This window comes from Eumetopias jubatus, unplaced genomic scaffold (genome assembly GCF_037043125.1).
Source record: "Eumetopias jubatus isolate StellerSeaLion01/CBP00866 unplaced genomic scaffold, mEumJub1_p1.0 scaffold_10, whole genome shotgun sequence".
Classification (NCBI taxonomy): domain Eukaryota; kingdom Metazoa; phylum Chordata; class Mammalia; order Carnivora; family Otariidae; genus Eumetopias; species Eumetopias jubatus.
Window position 1 is genome coordinate 63,414,627 of NW_028274816.1, and position 16,131 is coordinate 63,430,757.

Sequence of the window (16,131 nt, forward strand, 5' to 3'; positions counted from 1 at the left end):
ACACTATCGGAATATATAGAAGTGCAGTTAAAAATGTGGAATCCTATAGTATTAAGATATCTCTTAGAAGGAATTGTTGAAATAAATACATAAAAATGTACTAAGACGCGTAAGCCAAACTTAAAGGCCTAAGGAGGCACTAAGCTTTTGGATTTCTGGTTGTAACAAAAAACTGCATTTACCAACCCCAAACACTTAAAATGGACAAAAGAAGAGACTGACAAATATCTTATTTTTAACTTTATTTTTATTGTTGACACTATTACAGATAGATAGAACAACCACAACCATATTATCAAACCAAAAACCTGTGCACAGAAACAAGATGAAGAAAATATATCAAGATGTTAACCACAGTCTTTGGATGGTGAAAATATGGGCGAGTTTCTCTTCTACATTTCTGCAAGTTCAAAGTTTCTATAATGAACACATACAGTGTTTATAATGGAAATATATGCGATAAAGGTGGATTACCAAAACACTCTGATAAAGACCATTCGAGGAAACCAAGATAAAATATTTAACCATAATCCCACAACAACCACATAACTATTTAACTGTCTTCCATATTTCTTCCCATCTTTGACTCTATATATACTTATCATTAACACCCTAATTATCATAGACTGGTGCACAGATCAAGATGTTAACAGCAATTGCTGCTGGGTGTTGGGAAATGGGTGAATTTCTTTTCTTCTAGTTTACTGAATTTTTCCAAAGTTTGCTATGAGTATGTATTATATTTGTAATGGAGAAATACATACATAAGATTTAATACCAAAACACCAAAGGTCATTCAAGGAATTTGAGACAATATATTTAACCATAATCCCACAATGACAACACTATTTTAATTATTTTCCATATTTTTTTTCATTTTAGACTTTATGCATACATATTTAACACCATTATAATCACAAGCTTGTGCACTAAAACAAGATGGAGGAAATAGATCAAGATGTTAACAGTAGTTGTTGTGTGTTGGGAATATGGGTGACTTTTTTCTCTTTTCTCATTTAGTGTATTTTCCAATTTTTCCTCTGGGTATGTATTATGCTTGTAATGTAAACAAACATAATAAACTTTGTTAGCAGAACACTATTATAAGGAACATTTGAAGACATTAAGATGAAAGTATTTAACCATAATTCCACAAAGATAACATAACAGCTATTTTGAATACACATTTTGACACAGTTATAATCATAAACCTGTGCACAGAAACAAGAATAAACAAGATGTTGAAAGAGTATATCTGTCTTTGGATGGTTGGAATATGAATTTTTTTCCTCCACTTTTCTGTATTTTCCAAGTGTCTGATAATGAGTTCAAATTATGTTCACAATGGAAACGTGATTATAAACTTTTTAGTAACACTACCATAAAGAACATTCAAAGAATTTAAGAAAATAATGCTCAACTATAAGCCTACAACAACAACAACAACACAACAGCTTTTGACTATAAGCATACATTTTTAATCAGTTATAACTGTAGTATAAATATAATTCTGTGTCCTGCTTTTTCCACTCAATATTCCGTAAATATATTTCCATGTTGCTACATAACTCTTCATGATTATCATTTTTAAACAGCTGCATGACAGTCCATGGATACCTTCATGTAATCATTCTCGTACTGTTTGGCATTTATGTTGTTCCTAGTTTTTCACTAACGTAAGGTTGGAATGGGCACCCTGATGTTTGGCAAGTTGTTTAATACTGCCAACAGTGATAAACCCAAATTCACCCCAATAACATCAATGCTGGTTCCCATCTAAAGAGTCCTCCTGTAATGTGAGGCCTCAATGCTCCCTGAATGTCCATTCCAACCTCAGGTCTTTCTATGCAGCTGGCCCTCACCTACACCGAAAAGGCCTCTTCTTAACTGCCCAGGACATCCTGCTCAATTCATTCCTACCAACCTGGTCTTCTAAGCCTTGCTTCCCATATTTCCTTCTGTCTGCTTCCTAGCCTCCTAGATCTGGTGATATATTAGGACTCCCTTCTTTGGCTTCCTCATTTCTGCTTCATGCTTTCAACACTACAACCTCCCTCGACTTTGGCATTCCCTGCAGCTCTGACATACACTCTCCAAGCCCCAACCATGCGGATCTAGGAGAGTGAGATTTAGACACATTCCCCCAGCAGGTATATTAATTTTGCTTGCTCAAATTATCTGCTGTTATCTTTTGCTCACTTAATCTACAGATCCACTTTAAATTTTTTTTAAATTTTTTTTTCCAGCCAACTCAAAGCCAAAAAATTTAATAGTCATTATGCAAGGGGAGGGGAAGCAAAAGGAGCACAGGTGGTCCACAGAACAGGACACAGGAAACCTCAAGCTATGAGGTCAATTTGTGATTAAGTGGAAAACTGAGGTGATCGGACAAACATACACTAATGAATAGCTCGGAAATACTTAGAAGGGCTGAAAGAGGGAGGAACAGATGGTAAGGAAACAAATTAAGGCTGCTGGGGAACCTGAGTCCATGTTAAGCTTAAGTTGACTGTAAAGAAAGCTTTTTTTTTTTCATTATTTTTAAAATGCAAGTTAGACATGGGGTGGAGGGTCAGACAGGTGAAGACGAGAATTAAGTGATAGAAAGCTCTAAGGATACTAGCTCCTGGGCACCCAGGGTGCAAACTGATTTGTGGCCGTATAATACTAATGAAGCCACGCTGCTACTTGTCACTTAAGGCAGGAAGCGCACAAAGGAAGTGACGGAAATTGTAAGCCTGCATCCTTATTTACAATATGAAAGCCTCTCCCTCTGGTTCTCAATCATCAGTAGGCACTACTGTCATCTAGTGATGGTTGCAACCCACTCTTTAAAGGCAAAAGCATAAGATTTATAGGGAAAAGCTTCAGCTTTTATAAATTCACTATCAAACACATCAAGTTGGTTAAAAAAAAAAAACAAAACTCGTAATATTTTTGCATGAGAATCACTGCAAGGTACAATGTGGCAACCAACCACTTTGGGTCACAAAAGGCCAATCCACATATTGTAAAGGCTTACACAGCATTAGGTTCCAAAGTGTTGGTGTAGACAAAAAGGCTGAAAAGAAGTTCCAAGTACTTCTCTTTTCAAACAGCAAAGAATAAAAGACATTTTACCTTTCATGCTTACACTTTTACAGGAATACTTAAGGGTAAGGAACAATACACAATTACTCAAAACGATACTGATGGGGTTCAAATAATGCACAATAAGTCTTTCTCAGAATCTAAGATATTTAGAAATATATTCTAATTTGTTGCTCTCTTCCTCCTCCAAAAAAGAAAAAAAAAATCAGAGTACCAGGTAAGGTACTTCTGCACAGTAAACTGTAACTGTATATCATATCAAATCCAAATATATGGGATTACTGTTTTGCTATGATATGCTATTTTATATACATTGCAGGGATCATTATATATAGGTTATAGAAGTGTCATTTACATTTGACTGGGCAATTTCTGTAATCTCAAAAACTTCTAGGATTTTCCCTCAATAGATTACTCAGATGAAAGGTATGTGCTATAGCTTTCCCACATGCATACACTCATGTGTGATGGAGGAGAGCTAAAACCAAAGGAGTTTCCCACCTTCGGTCTCCTTTTAGTCTGAGTTGTCTGATATTAAAAGTCAGGTGTGTACATGCCAAGGTAAGTTTTCTTCTGACATTATTATGGGTTGAAGTCTCTGGTTTAGTAGGGGTCAGGTTCTAAATGAAGGTTTTCTAAACTTTATACTTGTGTTCTCAGCCGGTATGAGTATTCTGGTGTCTAGCAAGGGAAAGGCGATCACTGAAAAGCTGCCCACAGACATCACATTTGAAGTACTTGTCATCGGCCCTGTCGTTGTCACTAGTGCTGGTGCTGGCATGTTCAGTGTAGTGTGAGCTTTCCCCATAGACATTTCCAGGCTCAAATATTATCACCCTGGCATGGGTTTTCAGGTGCTCACCATAGGCTGAGTTGGAAGTGAAGGTTTCTCCACATTCCCTACAGTCATAGTATGGTTCTTCAACCTGAATCTCTTGATCTTCACCTTCTTCTTCTGGGTCTTCGATCCCTGCCCCATCTGGCTCATCAGCATCTCCCTCTGGCTCTTCAGCCTTTCCCTCTGGCTCTTCAGCTCTTTCTTCTGGGTCTTCTATCCCTGCACCATCTGGTTCATCAGCATCTCCATTGGGCTGTTCAGCCTCTCCGTTGGGCTGTTCGGCCTCCCCATTTGGCTCTGCAGCCTCCCCATCTGGCCCTTCAGCCTCTCCATTGGGCTCAGCAGCCTCCACATTAGGCTCAGCAGCCTCCACCTCTGGTTCAGCAGCCTCCACCTCTGGCTCAGCAGCTTCTACGTTTGATCCCTGGATCCGAAGAACTTCTCGTGGAACAAGGACATTGGCTTCAACCTCTTGGGCTCCTTCTTCTTCTTCCTCTTCAAGATGAAGCTTCTGATGTTTAGTGAGAACTGTGTTATGAATAAAGGACTTCCCACAGTCCTTGCATTCATAGAACGGTGAATCTCTTTTAGGGGGCTCAGTAAGAAATGAGGTGTGAACGAAGGAGGCCCCATAATCATAGGGCTCATCTTTCTCATGAATTCTCATGTGCTCCCTAAGGTCTGACTGATTGAGGAAGGATTCTCCACATGTTTTACATTCATAGTGTTTCTCTTCGGTTTGACTTCTCTGAAACTCAGTAAGGGCTAAGCCTGGACTGACTGCATCTTCACTTCCCTGGCCCTGCTCTGGTAAATCCTCTCCAGTATGAATTCTCATATGTTCACTAAGGACAGAGCCATGAATGAAGTCTTGTCCACACACGTGGCATTGAAGGGATGTTCCTGCAGGAGGATTCTTCTGTGGGGCACGAGGCCTCCGTGGGTTAATGACCAAGGGTTGCATAAAAGGCTCCTCATACCTTCTATGGCCAAAGAATTGATCTTGCTCATGGATTTTCTGATGCTCAAAAAGGAATGAGCTATGAACAAAAGATTCCCCACATGCAGGGCATTCATAGAGCTGCTCTCCAATATAATCTTTCTGATATTCACTGACAGAATGGGTATGGATTACAGAATGCGTGTACTCACGACTGTCGATGAGATACTCTCTGCCATGAACCTTCTGATGATCCTTAAGGTCTGCACGATCTGCAAAGCCCAGCCCACAATCCTTACATCCATAGATTGTGTCTTCAGGCTCATCCTGCTCATCCTGCTCGTCCTGCTCATCTGGCTCATCCTGCCGAGGCTCTTCCTGCCGAGGCTCTACCTGCCGAGGCCCATCAAGGCCTATGCCCTGAATAACAGAGTTTCCAAAGAGCTTCCGACCATGGAATTCTTCTCGGGCATAGATTTTCTGATGTGCACCAAGCTCTTCAATGGTGGCAAAGCATTCCCCACACTCCTTACATTTGTTGCGCACTTGCTGTTCAGCGTAACTCGTCTGTGCTTGTTCTTCAGCGTAACTCATCAGTGATGGTGGTTTAGTGTAACTCATCTGTGGTGGTTGTTTAGTGTAACTCATCTGTGGTGCTTGTTTAGTGTAACTCATCTGCATTGGGTGTTCAGAGTAACTTATCTGCACTGGGTGGGCAATGTAATTTGTCTGCGCTGGTTGTTTAGCATAATTCGCCTGCACTGCTTGTTTAGTATAACTTGCCTGCGCTGGTTGTTTAGTATAACTTGCCTGCGCTGGTTGTTTAGTGTAACTCGCCTGCGCTGGTTGTTTAGTGTAACTCGCCTGTGCTGGCTGTTCAGAGTATCTCATCTGCCCTGGCTGTTCAGCATAACTTGTCTGTGCTTGTTCAGCATAACTTGTCTGGGGGTCAGTAGAGGCTAAGCTGCGAATTACAGATCGTTCATAGTTTTTACTTCCAGAGGGCTTCTTTCTATCGTGAATCTTCTGATGCTCAGTGAGGTCGGAGCTACGAACAAAGGATTCTCCACACTCTGGACATTCATAGAATTTCTCTCTAGGGCGAAATGTTTGAGGTTCGCCAAAACGTAGGGAGTGAATTACAGAGGTCTCATAGTTCCTACGCTCAATGTTTTTTTTCTTAGCACGAGCCTTCTGATGTTCCCGGACATTTGAGCTGGGAACAGACGATTCACTGGACCCGGGACTAGTAACACTTTTCTGAGGTTCGATACGGGATACACTTTGTATAACGGTGTCCTTGTAGTTGTTACTCTTAGTCCCTTCATAAGGGTTCTCTCTGGCAGGAGTTTTCTGTTGCTTATCACGAAGGTCTGAGATGTAAGTAGAGGATTCTCCCTTTTCATCACATTCAACGACTTCATTTCCATTGTAATTTTTGGGAGGTTTGAAAGCAGCTAAGCTATGGATAACAGACCTCTCATATTTCTTTCCTTCGGAATTCTCTCCAGCATGGACTTTCTGATGTTCGATAACACCTGAGGTCTGGGTAGACTCTGCAGTCACTTGTGATTTACTAGGCCCCACTGCACTGTGACTTTTCTGAGCTTTAGCAAAGGCTAAGCTATGAATAACAGACCTCTCATATGGTTTCCTCTCACAGGCATTTTCTTTAGTAGGAATCTTCTGGTTGTCATCAGGGTTAGAGCTGACGGTGAACGTCTTCTCGTCCTCCTCATTTTCAGGTGGTCTTGTTATAGTATGACTCTTCTGAGATTCAGTGAAGGGCACGCTATGAATGACAGACTTCTCGTACCCTCTGCCTTCATAGAGGTTCTTTCGAGAATGAATTTTCTGATGCTCACTGAGGTCTGAGCTTTGCCTAAAGGCATCCCCACCATCTTTAAAGTCATAGAGCTTCTCTTTGGAGTAAGATTTCTGACGCCTTTTAAGGGACTGACCAGGAATAAAGGTTTCCTCACACATTTTACCCTTACTTTCAAATAGGTTTCCTCTAGTATGGATCTTCTGATGTTCTTTCAGGGATGAGCTATGATGGAAGGTCTCCCCGCACACCTTACATTCATACATTTTCTCTTTACCATACATTTTCTGAACCTCATTAAGGGGTGGGCTGGGTTTAAAGGCTTCCCCACGCTCATTATCTTTGTCATCTCTACCATGGGTTTTCTGGTGGTCAATCAGGGCAGAACTATGAAGGAAGGTTTCCTTACACACCTTACATTCATAGAATTTATCCTTCCCATATATTTTCTGAAGCTCACTGAAGGTTGGGCTAGGCATGAAGGGCTCCTCATACTCATCATTACATTCTGCAAGATGCTCTCTAGCATGAATTTTCCGATGTTCGGCAAGAGCGGCACTCTTATTGAAGGTTTCCCCACACTCTTTACATTCAAAGCGTTTCCCCCCAGACTGACTTTTCTGAACCTCACTGACAGCCACACTATGAATAAACGATTCACCATACTCATAGAGATTCTCTCTAGTATGCATGATCTGATGTTCGACAAATTCTGAAATCACACTGAAAGACCTCCCACACTCATCACACACATAAGGCATTGCCCCAAAATCGAGTGGGTGCGACTCAGTGAAGGAGGGGGCACTAAGGCTGCTCATGCTCATGGCTTTTCTCATTTCACTACATTCAAAAGGTCTCTTCCTTGCATAGCCTTTCTGCTCATGAACTGAGCCCTTCCCATCTGTGTCAAACTGATAGCGCCTTTTTCTTTCAAGAACTCTCTTTTTGGAAACAAGACTCGAGTTAAAATTATAGCTTCCCCCAAAGGCATTCCCTTCATAGCCCCTCTCCTGAATCACCGACTCCCTCTTGTTGAATGAAACTTCTTTCCAATCATTGTCTGGTCTTCTGGGGAATCTCTGTGACCGATCATTAGATTCCCTGGCCCGTCCCGATTTGGAGTTGCGTGAAACATCCTTGATGAATTTTTCCATTATCACCCCGTGGGAAGATTCATCTTCACAAATTCCCCGCCGATGGGTCGACTTTTTGGTTTCAGGCATGGTTTTCAGACCTTAAAAGAAACCCCAAATGTAAATACTCCCTAGTCCCTGTACATGTGCGAAGTAACAGTGGGACTTCTGGGATGATGGTGTGAATATAAAATGTGAGAGATTTACCAATATGTACGTACAGCTCCCATCTCACTACCTAAAGTGGCCACTAGCTGCGATCTGCCTAGTGCTTACCTCGACTGGTGCTCGGGTAGGCACTACTTCTCTTTGACCTCGATGAATGGCCTTGTGTCATGTGGGAGTGGCCATCGTCTTCGGCAAGCTGAACCCCTGTTCACAAGAATAATATGATTTATCACTTATATAGCTATAGTCAAGTTAGGTACAAGACTCATCACCATAAAATGGTGCCTACCTCCCTACAATCCACTAAACAGGAGGTAGCCCATACCCAACTCCTTGAACGTCTTCTATGTGCAGTCCCAAATCCTTACTGTCCACTTCTCAGCCCATTCTAGCCTGAATTTTAATTAATTCTCCTGACTCCACCTAGAAATCTGTACAGAGACCACCTGTGTCCTTAAATCCAGTGCATCCTTTTTAGTCTTCATCCTTCTGTAACCACCTTTTAAATCCTGACACCCTCTTTTTCACTGGCTTCCATGGTTCTCTTCTTCCTTGACTCTTTTCTCCAGCTGTTCTCTGAACTCCACTGCCTTGCACAGTCTCTCTCCCCAGCATCAGACCTGCATAGCCAACTGCCTGCTATGACTGGAGCTAGATGACTTCGAGGACAGTCCAAACGGGAACTCAGGATCTACATGTGTATTTGAAAATCTTCACTGCCACCTCTCTAGAAAAAAGTACCAACTCTTGTGGCAAGAGACATCTCTCCATTCTCTTCCACGTTGTACAAATACACTCTTCACGCAAAGCCAGAATGATTTCTCAAAAATAGAAATCTCATCATTTACTTCTCTCCTTGAAATATTTCAAAAGCTTCTTATTATCCTTAAAGTCCAAATATATTAACATCAACTCTAATATCCCGCAGCTTTAAAAATAAGGTGACAAAAAGCTTCAATGACTAGGTCTGGAGTAACTGACAGAAGCAGCTGCTTACCCAGAGAAAGCAGCTTCCTATAGTTCTCCATGTTGTCCTGAATCGGGTTCTGAGGCTTCCTGTCCTCAGTCAGGTTCACAACATCCTGGTATGACACTGCATCCTAAAATACCAAACACAGACCTCTCAATGGAGTCTTTCCACGGGCACCCAAGAGAGAAGAATTCTGGCAACATGGGCGCTACACACACAAAGATACGTAGAAAGTGCTCACAGTGTTTGGGGTTCTGAGCGATCCAAGGCAAGTTTTACTACGGACCTACTTTGTACCTACCTTGGCGCTATACTCTGAGGAAGATCCAAAAGACGTATGACACATATTCCTTGCCCTCATGCAGCTTATAATTTGGTTGGAGAGAAAAGACTCATGAAACAATTAGAGAACAATAAACAATAAAGTGGGGTACAGATAATCAGTGCTAAATAGGTTTGGTAGAGGGACAGCTCAGGGTTTTGTAGAAGGACTTGGGTGGGACCTTAAGTGGTAAGACTGTGACACAGAGAAAAGGGATTGGTGGGAGAGCTTCAACAGGTCAAACACCAATTATGTGTGGCATATGCAAGGACAGAAGGAAAATGTGTTTCAGCAGACATCTGGTCAGGAACTGTGACTTAAGCCTCCCTCCACGGTCCCACTGTGTCCTGTGCTCACCTTCACTGTACAACATGGATACATGGTGGGCTCTTCTAGGTGTGGACAAGTTCCAAATAACCCCGATATAACTTTAAGTACTGAATGCCTCCATTTTATGCCTCCATTTTTTAAGCCTCTTCCACTTTAATGGCTACGTCTCTAAAAATAATTTTAAAATTCCCTGCATTACTCAGAAGAGTTTTTTTGCAGGATCTTACAGGACCTTTTCTTACTGTGCAACAGAATGTCACTGGTCTCAGGGAAGCATGGTCCCAGGGAGTACCACACCAAGGCCTGGAGACAGACAAGATGGACACAGCACCATGGGAAGCCCGCAGGTTTTGGAGCCAGAGAAAACTCAAGGGTCAAAGGAAAACTGTACCATTTATGAGCCATGCAACCTTGGGAACAACCTTGGGAACTTTCTGAGCCTCAGGTTCTTCATCTGTAAAATGGAGAGTTAGGCATCAACCTGCCTTGCAATATTGTGGGTGAGGATTTTCTGCAATGTGATGTGTTGTTTAAACATCAAGAAAAACTACATAAAGAAAATGTAAATCACTAAATGACTATGTAAAGATATTTTGATATTAAATTTATTACACTTCCTTTCTGGGAAGTGGCATTATAGCCATGTGAAATGTAGCAAAAAAAAAGTACATGAATTAGGTATATATCTCCTATGGAGAAAGAGAAACAGGCAAATACACTGGGAATTAAGAGGGAAGCTCATTTATGCAACTGCCAACATCCAGTGATAAAAAGCAAAAACCACAACCAAAACTAAGCAGAGCTTCAAAAACGAAATTCTTTCTAGGTCCAGGCTGAGAATTCCTAGAACAATGAACAAGCACTGCAAACTCGGTGAAACTCCCACCCCATAAAGCTAACTTGCATTGTTTTTGCTGGGTGCCAATCTCCTGTCTGACAGCAAGTTCAAGAGTAAAAGCCATGCTATGCTCAGCTTTGTGACAGTGCTTCCTAAGTCCCAACACCGGTTTATTATACTACGAAGGAAAGTATGGGTAGGAACACAGATGCATTTCGGGTAAGAGGAAGGAAACCAGAGCTCCTAACTTGGGGGATTAGGAGAGAAAGAGATGTGGTTAAGAACTTGGGGGGCCCAGAGCATCAGAAGGGTCACCACCCCTGGTGTTGACAGACCCCCAAGGACAATGGCAAAAAGGAATGACTGTTTTTCATATTCTTCTATTTGCCTGAGTAAAATAAATGCATGTTAAATTTTGAACTACATTGTTCCTATGAAAGAAAAATGATGCTCTGATTCCAAATGAAGTTAATCTATGTAAGTGGGCTTCTCTAAAGCAGTTGGTCACTTTGCATCTGTAACCAAAATGGCTTCTAAATTTGCACAAGCTGCAATCAAGTTCCACTTGAATGGGCGCCACCCAGAGAGCATTGTGGCACCACTTCACTTTCACGGCAGGACCCACACACATAAGTGATTCAGAGATTTACACACAATGCTAAAAGATGATGAGGATTTTCTGTTGTGTATACCCTCAAGATACAATTTACATCTGCTGCAGCTGCTATTCCTACCACACTGAGTTAGTAGCAATCAGTGGCTTCTAAACTTTTAGACGACACAGACATGGAGCCAACTCTTCTCAGTGTCAAGGAAGGGCATTTTTTTTTTTAAGTAGGCTCCACACCCAGCATGGAGCCCAACTCGGGGACTGAACTTAAGACCCTGACATCAAGCCCTGAGCTGAAATCAAGAGTGGGACTCTTCACCAACTGTGCCATCCAGGCGCCCCTCAAGGAAGGGCATTTAAAAAGCAAAATAAGACAAAAGCCAATTACGAATCTCCTATCATCTTGATTTCATAAGAGTATCCTAACATCCCCAAAATAAGGACACTGAAATTTTTCATTTCCCCACATATCAGTGAAAACTTAGTTACCGTCTGGCATAGCAGTGCTCAGGAGCCACTGATATTCATCACAGACCACCTTCGTGGGTGGCAAATGCATATCAGTGAAACTTTTTTTTTTCAAAATCAAGTTTAAGAAAGAGTCTATGATTTAGTATTTTGCCTAGATTCCTACAATTTTGGTCACTCTGGTTTCTTCAACTAAGGCATCAAAATTAGTGACAAACTAAGTGTGTCACAAACTTAGATTGTTTCCCTGGCACAAGGACATTTGGGCTGGAAGAACTGAGTCACCTCTGACCCCACCCACCTTCTTCCACATCCCTTCAGCTGCTGCAGGAGCTCTGCTTTCAAGATCTGGACGCTACCCATCCCCTTCCTTCTCATACATACCTGTGGATCCTTGCTTGCCTTCAGGACAGAGGACAAATGACAGACCTCTCAGGGTAGGATACAAAGCCCTCCGTCAGCTGATCCCAACTCATAAATCTCACTGCAGGCACCATTACTAATATATCTCAGTGAACTGGGGTAGACCTGAGCTCTCTGCTTGGCTAGAGGCCACTGGTGACCAGGCCTACCCATGCCTCAGGCTGTCTTGCGTCTCTTGCCCTCTGTGTTCTGGCCAACCTGGCCTTTGTTCGGTTCCCGCATTGGGGACTTCGCCTGGGATCTCCTGACCCCGACACTTCACCTAACCAACTGTTCCTGTCCTTCAGATGTCAAATGTTACTGCCTTCAAGATATCTCCTATCCAAACCAAGACTCCCATGACAATTTCCTGTTATAACTCCCAATTTTTCCTTAACAGCACTCTGTATAATAAGCAGTCACATATGGTATTTATATGGAAATTTATTTGTGGGATTGTTGAATGCCCTTCTCTGTTGTAAGGCTCAAAGTTTCCAGGGCATCCAGGGACCTTAATTATCTCAGTCACTACTGTACTCCCTGACCTGGGGGGATGTCCTTAATAGTAAGAGGAGATGCAGGCTCCATGCACTCAGCTACCCCCCTTCCTCTCAAGCCCTTTACAATGCCATGTTGTAAGTGACCCTTCTCCTTAAAGGTCACCTCAAATCCCAAGTCCTTTCTCCCTTCACCAACTTCCCCAGCACACTGCCTCTTACAATTACTGCCATGAACAGCTGAGAGCTGAGAGCTGTGCCTACCACATGCCAGGCATCACGTTAAGCACTTCACATATACATATTACACTCACTCCTCCCAGCAGCTCTGCTGAGCCAATCGCCACATCCATCCTGCAGATGAGGAAACTGAGGTTCAGCTTGCTTAAGTAAGTGGTCCAAGGCTGCACACCCAACAGGTGGCAGAGCTGGGCTTCAAACCCAGCTCTCGTTGGCTCCAGAGCCTCTGCTCTCACTTGCCAGTCTGCTGTATGGTTTTGCCACTTCCCTGGCTCCCCATAGTGGGTCAGCCAGAAAGATCTCCAGAATAGTTCTGTTTCCCTGGCCCAATAGAGAACAACTGACGTGACCAAAGCACAACTCAGATGCTGAGTGGAAAACCCTCTGACTATGTGGATAAATGAGAAAACAGGCAGGAGTCACCCCAACCACTTGCCACCTCTGGGGACAGGCCTGGGCTCCTTGCAGAGAGTAACTGCCTCCTCCCTACACCCAGCTGGGATTCTAGGGAGATGAACACACCCTCTTGGGAAAGAAAGGCATCTCTGCCATGAAAAGAAGATGGCCTTTCCAGAAAGAGAGGAGACCTAAGCATACCTGGGATCTTGACTCATAATCCATCACAGAGTCCCTACGCTTGCGCTCTCTTTCCATCGCAAAAGTTGTTTTCTCCATCAGAGGAAGGGAAAGATCCCGTTGAGGAAGTCCTGGGAAGAGAAAAGGCATCGTGAAGTAACGAGGCCCATCTAACCCTACATGCTCATCAGGGACGTCAGAGCGTGTGACTTACTGTTTCTGGGATTCCTGGTGTATGGCCAGCGGTCTCGAGACTCCAGGTCTCTGCTTCTGCCTCTCCGCTCCCGCTCCCGGCCCCAATCCAGCTCCCAGTCCCGATTCCGGTCCCGGTCCCGGTCCCAGTCCTGGTCCCATTCCCGGTCCCGGTCACCTGAGAAAGCCAGACATTCAAGGAGTTAACAAAATGCTCTGACACATGTGTTCTCCCTTCATGTGCACACATACCACTTGGAAAAGGAACACCATTCTTGCTCCTCCCTTGAGGAAATGGATCTCCCACTGAGGTCCCCAGACTCCTAAGCATGATCTGGGCTCTTCCTATCACCCTAGACCTGGAACACCATTTCTGGAGGCTTTGCTTAAGTGGGGCATACTGCAAAGCAAGTTCCAAAGGTTGGTTTAGAGGTTGGCTTCCCTTCAAACACTTCTGTTGGTTCTCCAGTTCCTACATAGTCAAGCCCACACTCAGGACAATGACTTCAGACCCTCTACTATTGGGCTTACGCCTGACAATCTTAATGGATACATGACGCTACTCCAAAGAAACAAAAAACATGCCCTCTCCTAAAGCAAACCTCCTTTTTAAAAAGTTCACTGAAGAACCTTTAACAAATAAAATAACTTTTAGAGACAAAGTAGTAATGAACTTTGCCCCTCTTGGGGAGGCTGTGGGCATACCTTCAAACAGCCTGCTGCAAATTTCCAACAGCTTTAAATACTATCTCATTACTTAAAAAGAAAATTGTAGGGGCGCCTGGGTGGCTCAGTCAGTTGAGCGACTGCTTTCAGCTCAGGTCGTGATCCCAGGATCCTGGGATCGAGCCCTGCATCGGGCTCCCTGCTCAGCAGGTAAGTGTTTCTCCCTCTCTTTCCTCTCACTCACTCTCTCAGATAAATGAATATAATCTTTAAAAAAAAAAAAGAAAATTGTATTTCATGCCATATACTGGTGTCTTCTTTGATATTAAAAATGTCTCATTATGTCATCAATTAATTTACTTTCCCTCAGATCTGTGAGTAGCTGCAGTAGCCCTGGGGAAGGTGCTGCTGTCTTCACTGAAGGCTTCATGCCCACCGTGCACTTTTATGCCATGCGGCAGGCTTGGTGAAAGGGGAAGCTAGGCTGAAGTCTGGAAGCATGCCCCAACGGGGGGCATAACCGGACAGGGTTACTACTCACTGCAGAAAGAAGAGGCGGAGCGTGGTGGCGGGGACTCTGCTCCCTTCCGGCTCATGCTGTCTTCGCTGCGGAGGTCACTGTTGTTGTCGTCTGAGAGGACACCAGACACTGACTTAATGCTTTATCACGTCTTGCCTGTGTTCTCGAAACAGCTCCCCCAGTGGAGTCTGCCCTTGCCCCTACTGCACTACCCGCACCTCCACAGGAAGCTGGAGTGATCAGATCCTCTCACTCCTCAGCCTCCTCCTGCTACTGGGCCAGCAAGCGGCTGCAACTGCTCCCCCACCTCACCCCTAAACAGCGGCCACCGACAGCTTCCTGGGGTAACACACCCTCTGTTTCACAAAAGGGAGCCTGGACCAGGGTTGTGAGGCCCGCAGAGGCTCACCAGTTCCTCACGGAGGCCCTCAAAGAAGTGTTGCTTTTCCTTCCCCCACCACCCTAGGGTGGTGGTTCTTAACCAGGGCATTCTACTCCCCAGGTGACATTTGTCAACATCATGTTGTGGTTGTCACAGCTGGGGAGGGAGTGCAACTGGTATCCTGTGGTAGAGAGGGACCAGAAGTGTCACTGAATGTCCCACACCAAGCCAGCCCCCCACATGAAAGAATGATCCAGCCTCGAACACCAACAATGCTGAGGCCGCAAACCCCAGGGAGCTCACAGCTCCCCGACGGCCTTCACTACGCTTCTATAAAGTCTCACCTCCTGGCTCATACATTCCCTTGTAACTTTCCAGCAGAGTAACTAGCTTCTCACAGTTCTCTGGCTTTTTTGCCCGCACCCAAGGCTTTATCTTTTCTGGAAGGATGGTCAGGTACTGCTCAAGGACCAAGAGCTCGATAATCTCCTCCTTGGTGCGAGTCTCCGGCTGCAACCAATCGAGGCAGAGGTTTCGGAGTTTGAACAGCGTCTTCCGAGGCCCAACAAATTCCACGTAGAGGAAATTCCGAAACCTCTGATGAAAGAATTCAGGGTCAGTTGCACCTTCTCTTATGGTGGCATCCGGCTCCTTATTCAAGTCACTGTCTAGCTCATACAGATCTGGGGCCCAAGACTTCTTGGGTTTGGTGGCAGACAAGTACTTTGGAGGCAGCATTTTTCTAAGTAAAATTTTCACTGGAGGAACCAAACATGAGTCAACAGGAAAGACGCAGCAGCCTGTGACAGTCAGTACTCAGGGACCTGTAGATCGTAAGGAGATATACACATGTCCCAGAAGTTGAGGATCAGGCAGCAGTATGGGGCTGCCCTACATGGGGCATCAACAATGCTTTGTGAATAGGCCAAAGGGGCAGAGATGCATAAACCCACAATACACAGACACACACACACACAGCACACAAAGTTGGCCTCACACGGGAGCTACAAGCATGACCTCTGGGCACCACTAAGACCTGTTTGAGAGTTAGCTCTGCTACTAGCTGGTTTTGTGACCGTGGGCAACTATTCAATGTCCTGGAGTGGAGTCTGTCCCCTTAACTA

At 44.0% G+C, this 16,131-nt stretch overlaps 1 protein-coding gene across 1 annotated transcript; it reads right to left on the bottom strand.

Moving 5' to 3' along the window:
* Positions 1 to 288: 288 nt before the first annotated feature.
* PEG3 (paternally expressed 3) lies at positions 289 to 15,813 on the bottom strand. Its single transcript, XM_028095750.2, has 7 exons — positions 15,352 to 15,813; positions 14,647 to 14,736; positions 13,462 to 13,617; positions 13,269 to 13,378; positions 8,992 to 9,094; positions 8,103 to 8,198; positions 289 to 7,927 (listed from the first exon to the last, which is right to left on the bottom strand). Exons 1-7 carry the CDS (start codon positions 15,743 to 15,745, stop codon positions 3,747 to 3,749), a joined length of 5,130 nt encoding a protein of 1,709 aa, XP_027951551.2. The 5' UTR covers positions 15,746 to 15,813; the 3' UTR covers positions 289 to 3,746.
* Positions 15,814 to 16,131: the final 318 nt, after the last annotated feature.